Below are 23,987 nucleotides of genomic sequence, written 5' to 3'. Positions count from 1 at the left end.
AAGGGCCACGGCTGATGGGCACTGAGGCGCAAAACACCTCGGTGGGACTTCAACACGTAAGGGAACCTGAACCACAGGCACCTAAACTTGTCAGTGCTGCAGAGCGGTCTGCGGCTTCCTGCCAAGCAGCCAGCGGGGAGCCGTGCTTCAAGCCGGAGGCTGGAGAAAATGCCTCCCCCGTCCCGTCCCGGTGGGCCACCTCTTGTCCTCCGTGCCGGGAAGGCAGACACCGGCATGGCCCCGTGTGCGCGGTGCCTGGGTGGGCAGCTCCTGGCTCGGCCCAGCCCAGGACCCCGACGAGGTCGCTAGGGGCTTCCCCTCGCTGGCTGCCTCTAAATTGGGCAGTACCCGTGCCTGCACAGAGCTGGAGGCTCAGGGCTCTGTGCCCTTCTTTCAGAGGCTCCCGTGGAGACTGTTTGTGCTTAGACTTAACGCTGGAAGAATGGGTTTGTTTCTTTTTGGATTTTAAATCTAAATTACAGAAAGGATGAAATGCCGTGACTGAGCTGGTGAAGGCCCTGACTGTGCAATAAATCTGCAGGCATGGGCCTGGCTTTTGCGCAAGGGTCTGTGCAACTGCCAAGGTCTCTGCTAATAAATCTGACTGGAGGACCGGGGGGAAACTTTTTTAACTTACTGCTAACAGCAGGCTCTTTTTAAACCATCATTTTTTCCCCCTCTCTCTTCTGCTGATTCATGCTCCTGCTGCTTCGCCACGGGGAGACTCCAGCATTCCTGAAGGTCATCACTTGCCTGCAACAGCTCACACTGCAAAGTGTTTGCCAGCACCTACCAGATCAAAATGCTAAAACGACTGCGATCATTTGTATTTTCGCTGTCAGTGATGGAAAATCCTACCACTTGCCAGCCTCGTAGCTGCCACATCTCCAGTCTGCTAAACTACTAGAAGGTAGAGGAGGTGCATGAAAGGCGATGCCTCCCAACAAACCCGACACCGGGTCATCTCGGTGGCATGGCAGCCTGCGGATTTTCACCCGGGCTCACCTATGCGCAGTCCCCTCAGAGATCTGGAATACCTAGGGTCCGAGCACGCACCGCTCTGACATACCAGTCTGTCTCTCAGACAAACACGCAAGGCGTGAGGAAACGAGATACTTCTGCTCACGTCAGGTTTCACGCAGGAGTCACGCTGCTGCCTGCAGCCCCGGGCTCCCTGGGGAAGTTGGGCTGCGCTTCCCTCGCCGGCAGCTCCCTCCCCTTCTGCGTCTCTCCTCGGCGTGCTGAAGACTTTGCGCTGTGCTGGGCTGCAGAAAAGAGGCAGGACCAAAAGGCGTGCTAGCAGCATGCAAACAGCTCTAAGAAAAGAAGAGTTATGGTTTAGTTTTCAAGGCGTGTCTTCCTCTTAATGGCAAAGGACTATTTCTGGTTTAGCTCAAGCAGTAACAGCACAGCAGACACGTTTCTTTTTCAGGAAAGCTGTGGGGAAGACACCGTGAAATCCTTCCCTCGCTTCTTCAGGTTCTTTAGTGAGTACTTACACTGCGGCAGCACCCAAAAGTCTTGCAAAAGAGCGAGCCCTGAGTAAAATTATGGGAAGACAGAGGACACCAAGGATGACACGTATCTCATATACCCTACCGTACGCCTCTGTTTCTTTTGCTAATATTTGAAGTGGGGTTTGAAAATGCAGAGCTGGAAACAGACCCCGCCGGCCGGTGGTGCGGAGCAGGCTCCCAGCCAGGCCCGCCTGCACGCTCCCTCCGGACCCTCCCCAGCTCAGAGAGCCTCTTCCTCCCGCAGCAAGGGAGCTGCCCGACATGGAAGGCACCCGCAGCTTCTGAGACATTTTACAAGCGGCTGGCTCGATCCTCCTTGAAAGAAAATCAGTGTCGAAGCGAACTGACGGCACAAACAGGGCACGGGTATTTGCCTTCTGAGAGTACAAAACGTGAACAAGCAGAAACGCAGAATCTCGGAGCAATATTGGCACTATTATTTTTGCACGGTTCCTTGCTCAGCAGCAGGGCACAGTGCCACACAGCAGGCTTCTGCAGCTCGTCAAACCAATTAGTCTCTTTGTCTGCATCAGCTAGTGGGAGTAGTCTTTAGCTGAAGACAAATTAAAGAAACGTCCAGTAAGATATTCTATTTTGAGAGGAGCTGCCCTATTTTCTCATACTACCGACAGACTCAGAAATCTGTGCACAATTTAGCTCGTTATTAGACCTAATTGGTGCCAGGCATTCCATCCGCTTTGATACGGCTAACCCTGGGTATGAAATTTTCTGAGCTAACGAACCATAAAATAGATTAAAAACTTTCAAAGTGCAGTTCATATCACAGCTTAATTGGAAGAAGTGTATTAGCCGGCTTTTTACGGATACAAAGGAAAGCTGTGTTTTGGGGTGGAAAAGCACGTGCACAGCCGCCTTCCCTGCCCCTGGGGAGCTGGGAAATTTCAAATTTTGGTGCCACGGAGTAGTGGCATTTGATGGCAGGCGCCTTCCACAAACGCTCCACAGCAGCCGAGAAGGACAGGAAAGGGCTTTTTTCTCCGCGTGCGGTAGTTAGCATTCCTCCTGCGCAACGCCCTGCGGAGAGAAACCAATTAGTACAGCTCTCCCAGCGAGGTCGGGGAGCTGCCACGCAGACAAAGCGCCAGGCGGGGTGCTGCGGATGCTACCGTGCCCCAGCGTGCGGCCCCACGGGCTTCACACCTATCTCATTCCGGTTGTTTTTTCACACCTGTTTGACACTGCTCTGTAAAAGCAGATTTCTGCCCCCTCCCTTTTCTCAGAAAAATAACGCAGCGTGATTTAGAAAATTTCCTTCTGGCCGTGACGGAGAGGGAGAGCCCTTTGCAGGCGGCCCAGGCGCAGCACGTAGCAGCGGGCTGCAGGATCCTCGTGACAAACACAGCTCGCTGCGATGACTCGGAGGCCTAAGGTCACCGGGCGAAACGCAATATCCTCACACACCCCTCCCCCCCTTACTGGTCAGCGCTGATTTGGCCCCGTATAACACTGATTAATTACTCCCTGTCAGCTTTTGTGATGTCAATATTTTCCTGAACGGGCATGAAAAAATCCGAAGCTTTTGTCCTTCGTAGCAGTAACAGAGCATTTTTACTTTCATTATCCAAATATTATGAACTTTTATGCTTCATCTGAGGATACAGCAACATACCATTTCATATTTTTACAGAACTTTGGTAATTTAGGTAGTTTGTAATTTAAGCAAATGCCAAATAAACTGTGTACCCATTCAAAGTATGTTTGGAAGGACGTATTGTATCACTGGGTGAATCCAGTGGTTCTCCTCTTGTGTCGCGCAACCTCCAACCTCCAGAGAGTTTCCAGGAAATGTTCCGACACAGAAAGTGATGAGCTGATCCTGGTTTTACGTGCTCATTTCTTCTGATACAGCCATCTCCAGACTGGTCCTCCTCAGATGCCAGAAACATCCTGCAAGCCGCGGCATCACTAATTGCTTACCGCACTAACGAGTGCAAAGGTTCCCGGGGTGCTTACGCAGACAGCTGACGGTGGAAATGGGAGGTCCAAAGGCCTGAGAAACCCTGTGTGGAAGAGCCACCAGAGTTACGTATCCAGATCAGCGCTCAGTGCTGCCTTTGTGATCACAGTGAAAGGCATCGTGGAGAGTCCCATCATTCGACGTGAATGCCAAGAACACACTGTTCACTTAATGTAGTGAGTTTTATCACTCCTTTGCGCTTAGGCACGCTTACACAGCTTTTGTTATGCCACACGTTATAGCAGGATTTTATCGGGAGAAATATTCACGGTGTTCAAACACGGACATACGAGAACCCGAAATACTCTGCGACTTCACCAGGCTGGAGAGAACCGAGACAGCATCCCCATTTGCTGGCTCTGGAAGCAGCTGATAGTAAATCACAAGTCTGTTGCCTGAAAACACGCCACAAATGAGATTTCCTCAGCGCAGAATTTGCAGTCCATGTACAAAGCGCCTGTGATATCTTTGCAGTACAGGGAGAGGGGGCATCATGCTGTTGTCTTCAGCTATAAAAGTGTTCTTGCACTATTTTGTTCCAGTGGGTGAATTAGCAAATTGGATTTGCTCCCAGGAGTAAAATATTCATTTATCACTTCATGGAAAACATGGCTGCTGTATAAGATGTGCTGTTGCCTGTTCCACATCTGGTTGCACTCAGCTGCGACGTGCACCTCAGGAAGCTTTTCTCTCTGAAATAATGATGGACTTAGAGAACCACCTGACCACGCAGAGCGGCTCTTAGCTGGCTCTTGTAATCTCAGTGCCTCGGCATAGCTTCTGCCTTCCGTGAAATCTTGAACGTACACAAGTGCAAACCACAGTCAGAAAGGGAATTCTGGAGACATCATTCTCCTGTGCAATTTTCATATGCAGCATTCACAGTGCTGCATTTACCTCATGCATGCTGGCAACGCAGGAGTGCAAACCAGAGGAAAGCCTGCAAGGCATGCAGAGGCAGGCCACGCAGGAACCGCATCTCTGCGACGGACCGATCCTGCCTCCAAATACGGTTGGTCTCAGCTATTAAATGCGTAATTCCGACGTGTCTGGGGTGAACTGTGACCTTGAGGCAGTAGAGGGGAGAGCGGAGCCGCAGGGGAGCCTCGGGAGGACAGTGCACGCAGCGCTTGGCTGCCCGAAACTCATCAGCTGCACGCGCCGACGCTCTCTCTTCATCCGGGAGCAGAACAGCAATCTGCCAGCTGCATGCATTGTACCACGGCCTGCCCGTGTTTAAAATGTGGTTCTTGTTAGCCAGGGACCAGGCTAGCTAAGCTGTAGCATTCCCCTCCAATAAAGGCCTGTTAGCTCCTGCTGGAACTTGGTTATACCTGGCGCTGTATTTGCAAATCTGAGCCATGCCAAACGATGCCAAAATGCCCAGGTACTGATCGTACTGCTTCCTTGTGCGCTTTTCTGCACCGTCTGAGCTGCCTGGCCCCTCTCTCTTCATTACTCAGCCTCCACAAAACTACTTAACCTGCTTCCCCGCTCCCCTCGGAGCTGGGACGCCCGTATCCAGGTAGCCTGGCCAGGATGAGCAGGGAATGGAGCCCAGCCCGTGCGGGTCCCTCATCTCCCAGTGCGGTGCTGGGATGGGGAGGACTGGCCTCTCGCCTGTGTTGGGTGAGCCCTTTGGGGTACGGCGGCTGCGTGGCTGGGGCTGCGGGTCCCCAGCAGCCGTGGAGCGGGTGCGTGTCCGGAGCCAGAAGGTCACCAGCTTTGCTAGGGCCACTTTGCACTTCAGCTCTCACTGGGGAAGAAAGATGTCCTCAGCCTGATCATGGTGCCCTGAAAAATGCTGCAGAATTAAAGTGCAGCAAACTAATAAAGCATGGCAGACAGCCTTGACTCTGTTTCCACTCTTTGTGCAGTGGCTTAGGTCCTCAGTATCTGTGAGATATTTTGAGAACCATTGCAGCCAAGCACAAAACAGTAGCTGTTTTCCCACCTACTGACAACCAACAAATCCTGTTTAATATCAACTAATATCTCTTAATGGAGTTGATTTATATGAATCATGAAAGTTTTTCTGCAGCATCATAAGAAATCCTGAGGAAAAAGACTGTACTTTAGGTGAAGGGAAAACATTCTTATTCCTTCGGCATCTTGTCCACTCCTCATGATTTTTTTTCAGCTGCATCTTCATTTGCTCAGCTCATGTCCCTCCTGCCTTCACCTCACACTGCAGAAGTCACCACTTAACTACCTGGAGAGCCGGGGGTACGTGATTTGTGAACAGTACACACACCAGGATCCTCGGTGGGGTCTCTCTGGAGGACACATGTTTAGAGAAGCTATGGAATTTATTATGTAAATGAAGATGTCTACAGCTTGTAAATCTGTATCACCCCAGTCACCCTTCCTTTCTAAAAACATCCATGCCTGCGCACTGGTTTGCTTCCTCACGCTGCTGTTCCTCGGACTCAGGGGATTTCTGGTCTCCACCTGCTGCTGGCCGTACTGTACAGAACTAGGCTCAGGGATGAAAATAAATGGGTACAGCTACCTGACCGGCACAGCAGCACGGTCTGCAGTAAATTACCTGGAAAAGTCCCCACAACATGCATGGATTCGTGGCAGAAACTTCTAGAGAATGGCTGCTGATGTGAGGTGCAACTGAGAGTAACGAGGTTGTGCAGGCTGACCCTTGGTTTTCTGAAGTTCTAAGAGCACGCACAGGGGTTTATGAGCTACTCCACTCTCTCAAAAAACACAATGCATTCCTCACGTGAAAATACTACGGTTAGTATTTCTTAATCCCTAGTGCTCTGCAGGGCCGGGGCGTGCCGGCAGACCGGCCGCAGCTCAGTGGGTCAGGGGACGACACAGCAGCTCTCGCCGGGCCAGCGCCAGAGGCCGCACCAAGAGCGGCCCCCACAGCCCGCGGCCACCGGAGCTCCGGCCCAGCACGCAGGCCTGGCGGGGCCCTGCCCTGCACCCTGCTGCGCGGCCGGGCTGGCTCCGCGGGCCTCACCGGGCGGCTAGGGAAGGATCGGGGGTGCGGGCCGGGGTGGTACCGAGGACACCGGTGGCCTGAGGGGCGGGGACAGCGGCACTCCCAAGATGGCGGCGCCCGGGCTGAGGGAGAGGCCGCCTCCCGCCCCGCCCCAAGATGGCGCGGCCCCGCCCCGCCGCCGCCGGTCCTCCCCGGGCGCAGCGCGGGCGGCCGCCGGCAGGGGGAGACGCAGCGCGTCGCGGCGGCCTCTCGTGGCGAGGCGTCACGTGACCGCGGCGCGGGGGCGAGCCGGGCCGTGTGGGAGCGCGCGGGTGCCCGAGAGCCGCCGCCGCCGCCGGACCGAGCCTGCCCGCGCCCCGGCCCCGGCCCCCCGCCGCCGCCGCCATGCTGGCGCTGCTCTCCCGGCTGCTCGACTGGTTCCGCTCGCTCTTCTGGAAGGAGGAGATGGAGCTCACCCTGGTGGGGCTGCAGTACTCCGGCAAGACCACCTTCGTCAACGTCATCGCGGTGAGCGGGCCGCGGCGGGGCCTGGGGGGACGCCGCGGCCTGCGCGGGGCCGGGAGCGGCCCGGTGTCCGGCCTGAGCCCCCCCCACCATCGCAGGTCGAGCCGGGGCGAGGCTGCTGGGAGCGGGAGGCCTGGCTCGGCGGGGTGGGCGCCGAGGCGGGGGGAGGGAGGGGGCCGAGCCGGCCGCGCCCCGGGGCCCCTCGGTGTGCGGGTGGGAGCCGCCGGCAGCCGTGTCCGAGCGCAGCTCCGCAGCGTGCTGCCAGGGCTCCCCTGGCTCGGCGCGGCGTCGAGAGGGGCTTCAGCCGCTTGCTTCCCTTTGACCTTTCTCAGCTTAAATGTTTCCCACGCACGGTTCTCCTCTCAGGTTTTTCCTCATCCCAGTCGCTGAAACCTGTAGCGAATAATTTACTTTCTCTAGAGGTATGCGCTAAGAAGTGCGACTTCCAAGCCTGACGGCAGCAGGCTGCTGAACCTGGGCCTGCTTATCTGGTGATCTGCCTGGAGCAGCTGAAGGAAGGGTGTGGGAATCCTCCTACGTGAAGCTTTTCCATTGTCGAACAAGATAAAGAGTGGCTTGCTTAAATGGCTTGCTCGGCTTCATCAGTGTCCTGTTCTGCGGGTGCGTGTGACAGAAAACATCCAGAGAGACAAGCTGGAGTTTGGAAGCCCTTTTAGGGAGACTGAAATGGGGAACCGGGGTGCATTTTGGTTTTGCAGGGAACCTGGCTGACTTGAGTCTAGTGCACCTAGAGTGAGAAAGCTGATGTCTTCAACCTCGGACCTGAGCAGACCTTCAGCTTTTTGTCTCCTTAACGTTACTGCATATTTTTATGAATACATTTATTTAAGTGTCAGTTGAATGAGTTACTGGGTAGGAAAAGGACTCTCATTCTCTTGCAGTTGTACATAATCCTTGTTACGCTGACTCGCTCTCAGAATGTAACCAAGCTCTTGTGCAGCTGAGGATGTTTGCACTCAGTGGGCTTCGTGGTAATCATCTGAAATGGGTCTGCCCTCATCAAAGGTAACTCCTCCTCTGCCTAGGTATGTTAAATAAGAGAGGCTGGGCTAACCTGAGAGCACCAGAAGCCTTTTCTTTCACACACAGTAGTGGCTGTCACTACCTCTGGGCTTGGATTTCTGGAAATGGAGCTCTGAAATTATTGAACGACCTCAGTCTGTGGCTGCCGAGCTGATACTCATTGGTGTGTTCTTGCAGCTCTGGGTACTGAGGTTACTCTGCAGGTTTCTTGTCTTCTGGAGTCCTGGATGGTGATGGCACTTGACAAAGTACTGCTTTGCTGTTCTGTCTGTACAGTGCCAGCAGCACGTCTCCTCTGGGGAGTTATCTGTGAAGCCGCGCTGTGGACGTGTGGAGTGGTGCAGAATGGTCGCGGCAGTTGCACGTCAGTTTAGTCCATCTAAGTTGTCTCAAATGGTAAAAAAGTACTCCTAAGTAAAGCTGACATCTGTATCCAGCGTGCTTTGCTCGGGGTTGAATCTTGCAAGGTTTCAACCGCACGTTAGGATCACACCCAGAAATTTATCTGAGTGTCATTCAAATAGCCTTGCAAAACTGATGAAATAAGGAAGTTGTTATGCGTGATGGTGCAGCCTAGTTAGCTGTTTCAGGCTTGGAAGTAGCAAGTTGCGTTTCTGAAGTTTTTAATTAGGGAATCTTGTGACTCTTTACAAAAAGCAGAGTGAGGGGACTTGCTCAGGTTATTATTATCGGTTTTTAAAGAATAATAGCATGAGCTTCAGTTATCAGCACGATATTGCTTCTTACAGAAGGACTAGTGCCATCCGTGGCGTGAAGAGCTAACTTCTTGTTAGTTGCTTCACTGACTGACTTTAGTTCAGAGAATGCATTTGGAAACAAGTGCCGGAAAAGAATAACTGCTCTCTGCAGGCCAGTTAATGGTGTGGATGGATGTAGCTGTCAAGTGCTGGGATTCCATAAAACTAAGATGAAAGGAATGACACAGCAAGATGCTAGTCCAGCTCTAAAAGCTAGATTGCATACCAGGAACCTGGTATGGCTTAGAAGGTTGCATTCTGCCTAACAAAGAGCTGTTACCAGTCTCTTGACAACAGTGAGTTTAATCTAATATAAATCTCTAATGTAATCTATGCCAATCAAATCAGGCATACGTAACTAGAGGAAGAACTCAAGCCAATTACACAGGAGGCTTGATACAAGGCCTTGCCACTGGAATGGAAAGGCCGTGGAAGGCTGACAGTCCAGTTATTCTAGAATAATCTTTTTCTAGGTTGGTAGCTGGTTTGGGCCATATTTCTTCCCCCAGTGTAAACAAGCACTTAGTTTTTAATCAGACCAAACTTAGTTTGACTAGAAGGTTTAAAAACCAGCCTTAGCAGTGAAATCTAGTTACAGCTGGATACAACTAATGCAGCTTCTGCTTTGCTAAGGCTCCGTATTAGTCACTGTCTCTAATTAGATATTAAGCATAAGTTTTCCGTATGCGTGAGTAAACTTGCTCACAAGGGAGGATATAATTTCTTCCTGGTCCTAATTTCCATAATGTAGATGGCCTATGGCTCTTATTCAGAGAAACTGCATGTCATCCCGGTGTCGCATCTTGAATTGTGAGCTGCTTATCCGAGGGCTTGAAGTGCCCATTATTTCCTGGAGTCCTCAGTATCTTCTGTCGTTTGCGTCTCTGCAGCTCGTGCCTGTGAACAGGCTTTCCTCAGACTCGCTGTCCGAGCCACGCTGGTGTGGGGAGGAAGGGGAGGCAGCCCAGCTCCGCAGCCACGTGACGTGACTGAAACATGACTCGAGTCAACCGACTCTGCTTCCAGGCTGCGGGCAGCGCGTGCGGGTTAATAATGGGACGCTGGTTTGGTTCCTAAAACGTGCTTTGTGGAAGAGTGGTGTTTCCCACTGTGAAGTCTTGCTTCAAGCCTGGTAGATCGATCCTTGGTGCTGGGACACTGGAGCTTGATAGCCCGATGATCAGTGGGCAGGAGAGGAGAACTGCAGGGGTGGGAGGGAGTCAGGCTTTCCTGATAGGGTTGTCGGGTTGAAGAGCTAAACTCAACCTGTTCTGTTTGTGGTGGCAGGATAAAGAAGATCCTTTTTAGGATTTGTGTCAAAGCCTGAATTAGGATGGTTTGTTTTTTAACTTTGGAATATCTGACAAGCCTTTGAATGAGGCCTTGGTTTCTAGAGAAAGGCAATTTTTGAAGCGCCTCTTGACAAGAGATTCCTTTGGCCAGTTGGGAGCTGTGACTTCCTTCTGTCCTCATAACTATTTTAAGTAACTTTGACTTAAAGAAGTCACACCAGAGAAGTGTGGAAAAAGATTGTCCTAAAGAGCTTTGCTGCTGCTTTAGTGCCTTGTGAAACACCCAGGTGGGTCCTGAATAGCGTGTGTTGTCACTTCATGCACATCGCAGTTAAGTGAGAAGGTTGATACATTTTTAAGTGAAGTGTTTCTTAATCGCAGAAGTCTCTTGAAATGGGTTGCCTCACTTTGTTAGGTAGTAAAGCTAATCAGAGGTGACTCATAGTCCAGTTAATACTCTTTCTTTGAGGTTCTGCTGGCTCTAAACCACATGGTCTGAAACAGATGACTGAAATCGGAAGTTACTTTTTCTGTTGTGGTCTTAAGTTCCTGTGTAGCACTCTTTCGGCAATGGAAGATCTTTCAGCAGTAACACCTGGAGAAAGATGCTTTCATGACTGTCAGAGGTGTGAAATATCCTAAGTTCTGACATGACTGACTTCTAGATAGAAATACGTCTTTTTAGCTCGTGTTTCACTGCTGTGTGACAGTTACATGATAAGCAGTCCATGTCCTTTTAAATATTCCATTGAAGTTGGGGTTGGGGAAGTAAAAAAATGCATTTTCTTGTCAGATACTGCTATTTTGTTTTCTGCAGCAATCGTTCATAGAAGTGCTGTTGCAAAGCTTTCGAGGGACTCGTAGCTCACAAGGATTGAAGCATCCAAACTAGAGTTCAAGCTTCTGAATGTGATCACGACAAGTAGCTGAAACACCGAAGTATTTCAAGAAGGAAGCTAGGCTACAGAAACTAGTTATGTGTCCATATATGATGCGCTTGTCGGTGGAGGCTGTGAATGTTGCAGAGAAGGCTTAGTGTAGGGGTAGCTTTATATAATGCTAAAATGACTCTGCTTTTTTTTTTTTTTTTTAAGAAGAGATTTCTGGGAGATGTGGTGCTTTTCTTAGTGTGAACAGAAAGAAATTTAGGGATGAACAGTGAGGCTTAAGGTAATATGCTGGTTCAGGTGGACTGGGAGTGTCCTGGCTGGAATCCATGCTCCAGTGATGTCTGCTAGTTGGCTAAGCTTGTTCGTGATCTCTTCTAGATGGATGAAAAGTATTACGAATAAAGATAAAAATCTTTGTTGTGTAGTAAGAAAGCCTATATGAAGAAACTTGTCCTGTGACAGTAATGAATCACGTTTGCTTTATGAGATGCAAGCTAAAGGCTGCCCTGACCTTTCTTGCCCATACAGAGATTCTCCTTGTGCAGGCTGTGGAATCAACATCTGGTAGCTGTGAATTGGTGGTGGAGGACCATGTGGATGGGCCACTGCAGGCAGCGTGCCCCGCAGTGCCAGCAGGAGAGAGCTTCCGCTCTCGCTGGAAAGGAAGAGGAGGGAACACCCGTTCCACTGCTGCAGTTTGCGCTCTGCCTGTAATGGTTCCTTTAATGTATTGAAAGGAGTTTTAAAGGAAGATGCAGGAAGCAGGAGTTCTGGTCTTGCACTCAATTACTTGGTCAAGCTGCTTAGGCCTTGGTGCTATCAGTCTGATGAGTGTAACTCCCTGGAAGCTGGCAGTCTGCTGGCTGTAGCTTACGGCGATGGAGCAGCAGATGAAGTAGCCAGAGTGTGGTTGGTTTGTGGGGTTTTTGACTTGAAACAACTGGAAATGGTAGGTTTAGTAAGTAGCTTATTTTAATATTAACTAAATATTAAAAAAGACTAAACTTGCATCCTTTGTACGCTTCTGGAATGTTAGGTGACACGAAGTTAAACACTCACCTGAAGTCTTGTGGCCCTGCCCTCTGGGAATGAGCTGTGCCTGAGGCTGGCACGCTGTGGGCCAGTTCCCGAGGCAAAACTTGTGCGGGAGCTGGCTCTCAGAGCCCGGCCCCTTGGTGGGCTGCGGGAGAGCCGCTCTGCCGGGGTTACAGGTGGAGGTGGTTCAGAGCACACACCGAAGCTGGTGTTAGCCGGTGTGTTACCGGTGGGCCAGGCTTGGATCTGGCAGCGAGACGGAGAGTGCAATTCATAAATGCTACAGTGTGTGCAAGAGTTGGTGCAAGTACTCGATACGAGGTGAGCTGAACCCAGACTGATCCGTGCAGGTAGGTGTCGGCCCTGCCCTGGAATACAGTGCTGGGACTTTGTTCAGTCTGGAAGCAGTTTTCCTCTGAATAATCCTTATCCAACATAAGTACTCAGGCAGATAAATGGGTTCATGTTGCACTAAAATCACGTGCTTGGGTTCTCCAGGAGCTTGGAATATTGAAGAGGGAGCATCTCTTAAATCAGGAGGCTTAAAGACCAGTCCTGCACGTTCTTTCTGCATGTGGTCTCTGGAATTTGGTCTGTTTAGTCTCCCTCTTTCTTATCTTTCACACAGGGGCTAGAGTTAACTTTGTTTTGTGACCTTCAGCAAACAGTTTGTATTAGTGCTGTATGGTCTGTGTGACCTCAGAGCTAATGGCTTAATTCATAATCACTTCTAGTACACAAGGCTGACCTTCCAGGAGGCCTGCATGAAGTACAGTGTCTGCCCGCTGGAATATTCACAAGTGCTGAAAACAGATGCTGTTGCTAGACTTGTAAGCAACTACTCTTGCTGTCCTTGATGAGTGTTTGAGCAATGCTACTGCATATGACAACAGCCAAGCACTTTCAGATCGGGAATTGAAAATATTTCTGTGCTTATCAAACTTGGCTGGTGCCTATTTTAGAAGGAGAAAGCATCGTATTGTGAACACAGAGGGATAGGACTGAGTAATCTGCTCGGGGGGGGTTGCTGAGGGAAGTCTGATTCAAGCAGAACTGCCTGCTAATAAAAGCATATTCTTTTTCTGCTGTGCGAGTAGCTTTTTCATATGGATACTCGTAAGATGCAGCTGAATTCCTGGCTTTTTTTCTCTGTAGAGGTAGTAAACAAAAGCCTTATAAATTCTGGGTTTAGAGAACTGTTTCTGGGCCTAGACAGTTGGATACAATAGCGGAACCTGTCAAAGGAGATCACTGTCTGCTAGCAAAATCTATTGCAATTGTTTTAACGATGTTTTTACCTGTTTTAAGCGTAAAGTGGCTGCCAGTAGCTTTCTTCAGGTACACTAACTGTGAACAGAGGAACACCCACGCTTGTACCAAAGACTTTCAAACGAAGATCTGACGTGATCAGTATGCTCAAAACCTGCAGTCAGGTGTGCCTCTCAAAGCTGTGGAGTGTCCGCCTCAGCTCAGAACCCGCAGCCTCCGAACTGCTATGGAGAGGAAGGGCGTGCTCGTGTTTCGGAGGCAGCTCGGTGAAGGCACCTGCTACCCTTTCCTTCTGCTTCTGCCAGTTCAGAAAGTATGCCAGAGCGGGCTGGTTTGTCTCGCTTACAAAGCAGAGTACAGAAAGCTGAAACTTGAGTTGTAGCTGAGTGACTCTAGTGTAGTTTTTAAGCAAGTCAGAACAAGTTTTTATGCCACCTGGATGTGTAGCGTGGGTAGAGGGCTCTTGGAAAGTAGTCTAAGGTGCAGCAGCTTTTCTGAAGATTCTGTAAAAGCTTCCTTGTGGTGGATCCACAGGGCTACGAGGATGGTGAGGGGACTGGAGCATCTCCCCTACGAGGAGAGGTTGAGGGAACTGGGCTTGTTCAGCCTGAAGAAGAGAAGGCTGCGAGGGGACCTTATAAATGCCTGCAAATATCTGCAGGGTGGGTGTCAGGAGGATGGGGCCAAGCTCTTTTCAGTGGTGCCCAGTGACAGGACAAGGGGCAACGGGCACAAACTGAGGCACAGGAAGTTCCAGCTGAACACGAGGAAGAACTTCTTCCCTCTGAGGGTGACGGAGCACTGGAACAGGCTGCCCAGGGAGGTTGTGGAGTCTCTTTCTCTGGAGATATTCAAGCCCCGCCTGGACAAGGTCCTGTGCAGCCTACTGTGGGTGACCCTGCTTGGGCAGGGGGGTTGGACTGGGTGACCCACAGAGGTCCCTTCCAACGCCTACTATTCTGTGATTCTGTGATTCTGTGATTCTGTGATCACAGTCGTTTCTTCAGCATTACATTAAACACATGGCAAATGAAGTGTTGGTCCAATCTGAGGGAATCTGTATCCTAGAAGAGCGGTGAGAGAGCATGAGCTATTGATAGGAACAGCTCTGGAGTGAAGAATCGGGAAGTACCCGGGTGGGAATAGCTGGCAGCGTATGGGATAATAGGAAGTAGCACAAAGAGATGGAGGTTCAGGGAGTGCTTGGGAGATCAGCTGGAAGGTGTGGGTGTAGGGTGTGACTGTAGAGGCAGGAATGCAGTGGTTCTTGAGCAACCATGGCGAGCTGACCCTTCAAAGGCAAGATGGGCACTGCGGCCTTTATGAGCTGAAGTAAACTGCATCAGACATGGAAGGCACAGTTAACCATGGGCTGCTGAGCTGCGCGTGATCAAACTGGCTGAAAGGGACAGCTCACGCCCTGGGCTTCTGGGCAGGAGCAGGAGGCTAATGAACGTTGGGGTTGGGCACCTACCTTGCTAAGTTAGCAGAAAGGCTAGAGTAGTTTCTGAAACAGTGCTGCATGAGACTGATACGTGCTCTTCTGTATAGCTTAGACAGTTGAAACTTCTTTTGAGTGAGAATGCAGAACACCTGCCTAATGAGGTTTAAGCTGTCCGTTTTTCAGGTCATCACTGGTTTTTAGTGTTGTCTTCCTTGGATTCAAGGACTTAGTTGGTTTTTTTACTCCTTTTAAAAGACGGTTAGTCTGTGTAGCCATGCATCTGGAAGGAAGATCTTAAATGTGAAAAGTCACCACCTGTTCAGGGAACTGCTAGCTTCAAAACCAAGCTCTGGATGTATTTGTTTTGGAGGTCAACAGCAGGATGAACGTGCCATTTAACTGAAAGACTTGGCCAAATAAGCCCAACCGAGATGCCATCTGTATGTTTTCAGTTGATTTCTAATATTTATCAGCATTATACCGGAGTCTGTATTGTGTGAAGCTTGCAGCTTTGGTTTTCTAGTAGAATATTACACAGTGGCAGGGGGGGTGAGGTAGGGGGAACAAGCTGAAGGAAGTGTGGGCTTCTAGGCATGGGATGGAATGACAAAGCATCGGTATTACAAGCTGATCATCTTCTGGTTGCAAACTCTGAACAGCATGTACTCAAAGCATGTCCAGTCAGTTACTGCTTCCAGCTTGTGTTGGGTCCTGACTACGGGGTGATGTGACGTCAGCTTCATAGATGCTGAAGGGCTTTTGACTCGAGCTAGCTTCTCTGTGCAGCGTCAGGGGAGAGAAGCAGACTTTCTGCTGCTATGATTTCGAACCCTGATTAAACATCTGAATGCATCTGAGTTGACCTTTTTCCAAATCTGGTTGGCTGTCTGGTTCTATTACACGTAATGGATGTAGCGAGATGCATAATGACCACCGTGGCTGAGATTCACTTTCTGCTGAACAGCCGAGGGAGCATGGGAGAAATCTGTACGACTGTTGATAACACTTGTTATGGCTCCTCGGTTACCTACAGGAGATAGCTGCGAACTTGGCTTTCAAGCTGTTGCAGATAAAAGTGTAACAGATAGTGAAACATCTGCCACTAGAGAACCTCTCTAATATAACACTGTTTTGCAGCAGTTAATGTCAGTGCTTAAAGTGATCCTGAACTTCTGGTGGAAACAGGATGAAATACTCTCTGCTTGCGTTTCGATTGCCTCTTCCGCTGCTGAGCAAGTTGGACACTGTGTAGCTTAGCAGGAAGCAGACCTGTCAGGTCCTTCCACTTTCCAGCCTCTTAAAACTCCTCAGGGAGTTAACCCACACCTGTGGGTTGGAGGCTTACTCCACGAGTGATTTATTACTGTGAATGTTGTCTGTAGAGTCGCTTGCATCAGAGGAAAATTTTCTGGCTGTTTCTAGCTTCCAGGTAACTAGGAGATCCTGCCATACAGAATTTGGCTCCAGCAGAAGTAGGTGAATGGCTCTTTTCCTATACTTGCCCCCCCGGCTGTCCATCTGTTAAGCTGTGCACAGCACTTCTCCCCAAGTAACTTTGCTCCCCTGACTGCCTCAAGGTTTGGAAAATTATGTAAGTGCCTGTAAGAAATGACTGACTTTGCAGAAGCTTCAGTGCACGTGAATATAATATCTATGACTTCTTGGCTATAAAGCCTTCAGTTGGAAGGCAAATGGTTACAAAAAGCTTATGGTGTTTTACTGTGTAAACTAACTGCATCAGATAAGCACTAAATCTAGCCTTTTTTTTTTTCCAGTCAGGTCAATTCAGTGAAGATATGATTCCTACTGTAGGCTTCAACATGAGAAAAGTTACGAAGGGTAATGTTACAATAAAGGTATGTTACCATTGTTAATTCTCTTTTTAAATCCATGCAAGGTTGTCTTCAGCTTCTAGTTTAGAATTTATATGCTTGCTCTGTTTTGCTTCCACTGTTAGGACAAATACAGGAAACTGAAGAGGCTCAGCTAAATCTGTGAAGTAGCTTAAGAATATGCTTATGTTTATTCATGGGATTTCTTAAATGGGAATCTGTGTGTGGTTTCCAGGTTTATGGCCTAGTTAAAGCAGTGTTCTGACAATGCTGTCTGGCTTTATCCGAGTTAATTTTCACATGTGTAGGGCCCAGAGATCCTCCTCTTCTGATCATCAGCACTGCTTAAGGGAGGGCTTACATCAAAAGCAAAGTTTTAAGTCAATATATCTTATTTTATTTGCATGTATACCACGGTGGGTAAACTTAGTACGTGGGTGTGTTCTTGTGTCTGGTGTAAGATGGTGTGGTTTGCATCTGATGCTATTGGGCCTGCAAGCTTTGAGCAGCTGTACAAGGGATTATTTCTGTTCTGATATGTGACAGATCCTGCAGCTGGCCTAAGGAGAAAGGAAAAACTGTGGTTTGATTTCTTGTCTTATCTTCATGTGACATGTTTAAACAGAGTGCATGGCTAAATTGTCTTTTTCCCCTTGCCTTAAGATTTGGGATATAGGAGGGCAACCACGATTCCGAAGCATGTGGGAGCGATATTGCAGAGGAGTTAATGCTATTGTGTAAGTGTCGTCTTCCTTCAGGTAGTACTTAACCTCAGATGTGCTTCTCTGCTGTGAGTAGCCTTTCTAACAGTGCATGCCTGACTCGGTAGTACTCATTTTAATTTTGAAACTGTACTGCAACTGTATTGACCTTTTTTTACCCTTAAGTTCAGGGCTCAAGATGGGTTATTTTCTTATCAGTGTCTGATCTGGAGTACTAACTGCTTCCTGTCTGAACTGGGTGGCAGTGCTGTCTAACTCAAAGAATCTTTCTTCTACTCTGATCTTAGAATTTTTTTAAAAGAACCAAATTCTTTGCTCAGAAGACCTAGCTTTGTTTAAAGCCCCGTTGAATGTGCTTAGAAATGACACTGTAAAGGAACCACTGCTGTTTCTGAAGTAGTTCAGTCTCACTGACCTAACCTTAAATTCTCTTTAAAGCTACATGGTAGATGCTGCAGATCGTGAAAAAATAGAAGCCTCTCGAAATGAGCTGCACAATCTTCTAGATAAGCCACAGTTACAAGGAATCCCTGTAAGTAATATCGCCTTACAAAATATTAAACTTGCTTGAGGAACGTGCATAACTTCAGCATTTCTGAAGTCTGGCTTGAACTCTTAAGTCAAGTGTAAGGCCTAACCTTACTGGTTAGTATAAGCATGAACAATACCTGGCCCTAGTGCCTTAGATCAAACTGTTGACCTTGGTCAATCCTTCAGTGATTTTATTCTTGTTCAGTGGCTGCTAAAAAAAAAGAAATTGGAACAGTAGTTTAGAGTATTCCACAGTATGAGTTGTGCTCTCTTCTAGAGTCTACCGTAGTGCAGGTTAACCAGAGTGTAGTACAGAAGTATAGAGTAAGTTTGGGGAATCTCAGCTGAAAGTCTACTGGGATTGTTCTCAGTTTTATCAGCTGGTGTGTTCTCATGCTTGGTTTTTGCACATAACAGTTTATTTGTACCCCCTTTTTCCCTGTGACTACGTCTGGCTTCCTTCTTGGTCTGATTTAGAAGTGAATGTCTCATTCTGTCGGATTTGATAGCCTAATGCAGACTGCTTGTTAGACTCCCCTGAAGTTTACTGTTTGTGGGATTTTTTTGTAGTTTTATTTAAAAAAAAAAAAAAAAACAAAAACCAAAAGCAAAGCTGCAACTGTTTCCTTCTGCTCTGGATTTCAGGTTCTAGTACTTGGAAATAAAAGAGACCTTCCTAATGCTTTGGATGAGAAACAGCTAATTGAAAAGATGTAAGTCTAACCCTTCCTGAGAAAGGCTGCTTTAACTCAATAAATGAATTTATGTACATGGGGTTGTTAGATCAAGAAGCTTGCATTTATAAGTAGAAAATCCAGCAGTAGGAGGTAGGTGAAACACTGTACAGAAACAAGTTATGTGGAGAAGATGAACGGGGAACAGTTTAGATTCTCAGTGTAAGAGTCCTTGTTATGAGTGAAGTGTATCTTGAAATGTTTTCTCTTTCATAGGAACCTTGCTGCTATTCAGGACAGAGAAATCTGCTGCTACTCAATTTCTTGCAAAGAGAAAGATAATATAGGTAACTATGAACCTAAAATGCTAAGTATTCTGAAGAGCTGTCAGAGGATGGATTTGGGGATTGTAACTTCTTAAGCTTCAGGAAACTGGTAACAAATCAAAGAACAATGTGCCAGTGCACTGGTTAAATTCAGCATGACTCCTGCTGGCAGTGAGGAAGCTTGACTGGTGTCAAAGTTGTAGGGGTTGTAGTTACCAAAACGGATGTCAGTCTCCTGTGAAATCTGCTGCCTTTCTTTAGTTTGCAGCAAGTAGGTGACTAGTCTCACTGTTAGCTTGGCCTAAATGGTTTTGTACTCCTGTCAGGTACTCTCAAGTCTCCCTCACTTCATGAGACTAGCAGGTACTTGCAGCAAGTTTTTCCTCAGTGGTCATTCCCTTGAAATAATCATCTTCCCCTGCTGTCTTATCAAAGCGATTCGTGTTGTGGCCTGTGCTAGCCACTACTCCATGCAGCCAAACAGTAAATTTTTCTGTTGCTGACATCAATTGCTTTAGAATTTCTGGAGTTCAAAGGCAGAAACCATGGTACTGTGTGATACCAAGTACTTGACACTCGCATTGCAAATAGACCGCGTTATCTCAACTGAACGAAAACACAGTGCTTAGCAACACGTGCCATCCTTCTCCGGGTGCCTTCTTGTGGCTGCCATGAGGTTAACCCTGGGTCATTGGTGGCTAACGTGGATTGACTGATCAGGGAGACTTTGGGCTGGTGGTCCCAGGAACAAGTGGTCGAGGATACCAGAACTGCTTTCTATTAAAGACTCAGTGGCTTTCCAGGAAAAACGAAGAGCCTGTGGAGTTCTGGCTGCTAATCCAAGAAGCCTTTGTCACCTTACTGTCAGTTAAAGATTCAAACGTAGTGGATAGGAGAAGCAGATCCTCCCTTCTATCATATCTCCTGCACAGGGCTCACAGCACAGCTGAGCATCGCTGCTGCTGTAGGGAAGGTGCTGCTGGAAGCATTGGGCTGGTGTGATACTAGTGCATTTGGCTTCCTTAGGAGGACCTCTTTCAAGGAGCCTGATGCCTTGTCCTGTAGGGCTAAACTAACTTGGTTGGCATCAGGTGAGGAGAGGCAGACTGGCTAAATAGAGCAGTGTTGATCTTAAAACTAGTTATGTGAGCAATACCAAAGTATCAGATTAAGGGATGTCTTTTTCCTAGAGGTGCAGTTGACTGAGGAACCAGGATGTCTGGGACCATTCCTTTAAATGTTACTTAAAGGAAGCTGGGCAGTTATAGGACCAAAGCACAGACAGCAAGCATTCCAAAAAATCATTCTGTTCATTGGTCTTGGACCATCCTCTAGAGAAGGGCTGGATATTCTTGTCATGTATTTGAGGATGGTGGCATATCAAAGTGATGCCAGTTATACAAATACAGGTAGACACTTGAATATGGAACTTCTCTTCTCTCTCTCTAGATATCACGCTTCAGTGGCTTATTCAGCATTCAAAATCTAGAAGAAGCTGAAGTCTTCCTGGAATCTCCAGTACCAGTTGGCCATAATCTCAATTGTCCACTTCCCTCCATAATGAGATATTACCCAAAAGTCCTGGATCAAGAATCTGCCTTTTCACGGTTCATTTCTCATGTGCACTGCTGAAGACTTGTATTCCTATTCTGTCACAAAACAACTAGAGTTGTCATGATAAAGTCAGCACAAATATTTATTTTACAACCATCTGTGGTGGGAGGGTTGTGGGGGGGCTTTTTAAAAAAAAAAATCTCTCTACCATGTTAACTATGATGGTACACTCTGTTCTGGTTTTTCAGGGCCAGGTTTTTATATGATTTTCAGCAAGTGTTTTATTTCTAGTGTTTAGTGGCTTGAAGATGCTGATGCTTGACAGCATTAAGATTCTGTAAGATGCCACATACAGTAGTTAGAAAACATTTAAGCGTGAGTTGTGGGATGCTGATTTATCTCACAGATGCATGTGATGTGTGTATGTAAGCAGAGAAATGGAAGCTGTTTGCAGAGGGGAGCACAAGGCATAGATCAGCATCACTAATGTACAGCTGAGATCTTATCCTGTCACTTGAAAAAGAAAACTCTCGTGATGAATTAGGAAAGAGCCAAACGTTTAAAATCATTTTGTTGCTTCTGTTTAACATGTGTGGTGGATGGGAATGGACTGTTCTGTCAAGCTTTCAAAAATTGGAGTATTCCAGCATGAAAACAAATTGCTAGGAACATCAGACTGTGTTCAAATACATTTTTCTATCTACAGATACTAGTGGTCTCTATCTGAATCCAGAACACGCATTCTGAGCAGCTGCATGACACTTAAATTACTGATGTTTTTTGTATAGAGTCAGTTGTTGACCTTTAGCACAATATCTGTGTAATTGTCTAGTGTCTCTCCTGCTCATGGAATGGCTGGGCACAGTTTCACTGGTGCTATGGAACATCTAGGCTATTGTGACAACTCTAGGCCTGCCTGCTTTCTTGATGTAACCATGTGCGAAGTGGAAGTTGCAAGATGAAATGTTCTGCTGTGTCAAAGCACAAGAGAGCCAATGAATTGATCCTGTTTCTTGACTAGCTCCTACGGTATAGGGAAGTATGTATAAACTAAAGATTGTAATGTTTTTGTAGCTTTACTTTCTCAATGACTTCAGTATATTTAAAGGGACAGACTTGTTAAGACTGGTTTGTTCATACAGTAGCGTCGGCATCGCTTACTAGTGTATGCAAATACATGGTACACCTGCTTGTGTTGCCTCACACTGTGTGTGATTCTTCACCTAAATGTAGTTTGCATTATGTCGGAGCCTTTGGTTGTTTAGTCCATATCAGTTACGACAAGCCAGTTTTAATGTAGACTGCCATGGCCTTACTGTTCTGTACCAACTGTCGCATTGTTGCACAGACACTACATCCTGCCTGCATTCACTCTGAACTTGCATTTTAACTTCTTGTCCCCTTTCAGTTCTCTGAAGCATGGTTTCAATTAATTCATACTCTGGTGCTGTAGAGGAGAGGGTGTATTAACTTGCTACTGTAGTCCCTAGTTCACCGGGAACTGCTACAGTTACTTTTATTTAGCAAACTTGCTTGTGCCTAAAATAAGGAATCTAAATTAGAATGTGTGAATCTTTGTGAGGGACCAGGTCACTGTTTAGTTAACTGGCCTATAGCTAAACTTGATGTGTTTGGTGTTTATATACTTCACTGCTTTCAGCATTTATGGCATCCAAACACTACCAATTGTTAACCTGTGCATTACTCTCTGCATGTGAACAACTTATACAATTACTGAACTTTGTAAATACGTGAATTTTTTTATTTAGGTGGATGCGTATGTTGGTTTACTGCTCTTCGGCTTTATTCAATAAACTTATGTTTTGAGGGTTGTATTGACACTTAACTGACTGACTTGAGTTGATGTGGCTTAACTCGTGGCAATATGTTATGGGGTGTCTGTCTCTTCTCCCACAAGATCACAGCGGGGGAAGAAGGCTCGGTAAAGCCTTGAGCTTCTGTATGTTCTGTGGTTCGACTATTCAAGTGAAATGCTTACAAAACTACCTTTTGGGCCTGGGGCTTTCTCAGCTTACGTGAGCAAGCTTAGCTAGTCAGTCTCAGCAGACCTCAGTGCTTTTTTGTGTTTATGGAAAGCGCTAATTAGTGAGATTGGAGGGTCTTAAGTAGGGGCAGCCTTCTGGAGCTCTGTCTTCAGGAGAAAAACGCGTGTGCCTACAAGCTTGTTTCTTGTTTTCAAGCCTAGAGCTTTTTTCCTATCACAAGTGTCAGATCTAGCAGTGCCTGATCGTTCACTGCCAGTTAAAGCATAAAGATTCTTACCTCATTGGAACGTGAGGCTTTTGTTGACTGAGGTCTTGAACGAAATCTTTGCCACGATTTTCATCTGAAGTTACGCTGACTGTTCTTCCCAAATGCTTTGTTGCATAGATTTCTCTTAGGTCACGGCTTAACTTACAGGGTCATACGTCAACCTCTTCCAAGGAACAGTAACAAATTGGATGTCTTCTGTTCACAGCCTGCCTCCATGTAAGCTTTCGAACTTACTGAGCTGCAGCAGGTTGGTTTTTAGGCCTGAGTACTGGTCAGTTAGCATCCTTCACGGGTAACTCGGCGGGTGGGAAGGACTAACGAACTCTTGAGTAAAGAATCGTGTGCGTGTTTCTTCAGTTGATGGGAGTTTCCTGCATGCAGAACAAGTTACCTGAAGTTAACATTCAAAGCAAAATGCCTCAACACAAAATCTGAAAACAGTGTTACTGCTGTAGGATTTGTCACCCTGGGTGGTCTGATACCAGTACTAAGCACTTAAATCGGCTGTGGTGTGAACTTGGCCAGCAGCTGATTGCTTGGTATTTAAGTAACAGTTTCTACTTCTAAATGTAAATAGCGAGGAGAGCTACGCTGGCTGCCTGTGAGGTGTGTACTGGAAAAAGTACATTTGCATTTCTTCTCTCCACCTAGGTTTTCACAGCTGTTCTTGTACTGTTCTTCCAGATGTCTTTAGTTACTCACACAGCAGAAATGTAGACCTTGAAGAGACTATTAGAATCCAGGGCAGAGGATCATGCTGTTTCTGTTTCAGAGCTGATTAACTTGCCAGCTACCTTCATTTTGAAACAGAAGTGTAATAAGTCTTTTCAGAGAAGTGAGGCTGTTCTTGCCACCTTTCAGCCTTGGACTAAAGAAATTACTCACTCATCTGGCACAGTTAAGTCCAAGTTTAAACCTTTTCTCTAGTAATAAAGGTTTGGAGCCTAAGACGGGCGTTAGCAGTGTTGTCTGCTGAACTTGGGTGCTCTAACTGGGTTCTGCTTCTAGAAATCTGTTGGGCCAGTCGAATCTCTCATGATGATTACTTGTCTCAGGCTCTGTAATGAGCTTGGACAATAAAGAGACTGATTAAATTTCCCATCCTCTTAACAAGTTGCTTTTGGAGATGCGTTTTGGTAATGTAAAATATTGTACTTAAACATTAATAGCTGTAGTCCTGAAACTCTTCTGGTGTATCTGCAGGAGGCCTTGACCGCTATTAAGAAAAATGGTCTTATGAACAGGCAAGCACTGAGCCAGAGAGAACTCCTGGTCGTGAATGGGCATGCAAGTTAGACACCAGTCATACCTTTCTGGCCTCATGATGCGTTGGCATTGTATGGTGTCCTGATAATTTAAGATAGCCATCAACTCTAAATAC

General features: G+C 47.4%; 1 protein-coding gene across 1 annotated transcript; it reads left to right on the top strand.

Moving 5' to 3' along the window:
* Window positions 1-6,771: 6,771 nt before the first annotated feature.
* On the top strand, window positions 6,772-22,178 carry ARL8B (ARF like GTPase 8B). Its single transcript, XM_075432484.1, has 7 exons — window positions 6,772-6,964; window positions 16,469-16,549; window positions 17,189-17,262; window positions 17,686-17,779; window positions 18,424-18,491; window positions 18,729-18,799; window positions 20,228-22,178. Exons 1-7 carry the CDS (start codon window positions 6,842-6,844, stop codon window positions 20,275-20,277), a joined length of 561 nt encoding a protein of 186 aa, XP_075288599.1. The 5' UTR covers window positions 6,772-6,841; the 3' UTR covers window positions 20,278-22,178.
* The last annotated feature ends 1,809 nt before the right edge of the window (window positions 22,179-23,987 follow it).

The sequence above is a fragment of the Opisthocomus hoazin genome, chromosome 11 (assembly GCF_030867145.1).
Source record: "Opisthocomus hoazin isolate bOpiHoa1 chromosome 11, bOpiHoa1.hap1, whole genome shotgun sequence".
NCBI classification, from domain to species: Eukaryota; Metazoa; Chordata; class Aves; order Opisthocomiformes; family Opisthocomidae; genus Opisthocomus; species Opisthocomus hoazin.
Note: the sequence above shows the minus strand (reverse complement) of the source record. Positions and strands in the feature narration are given on the sequence as shown.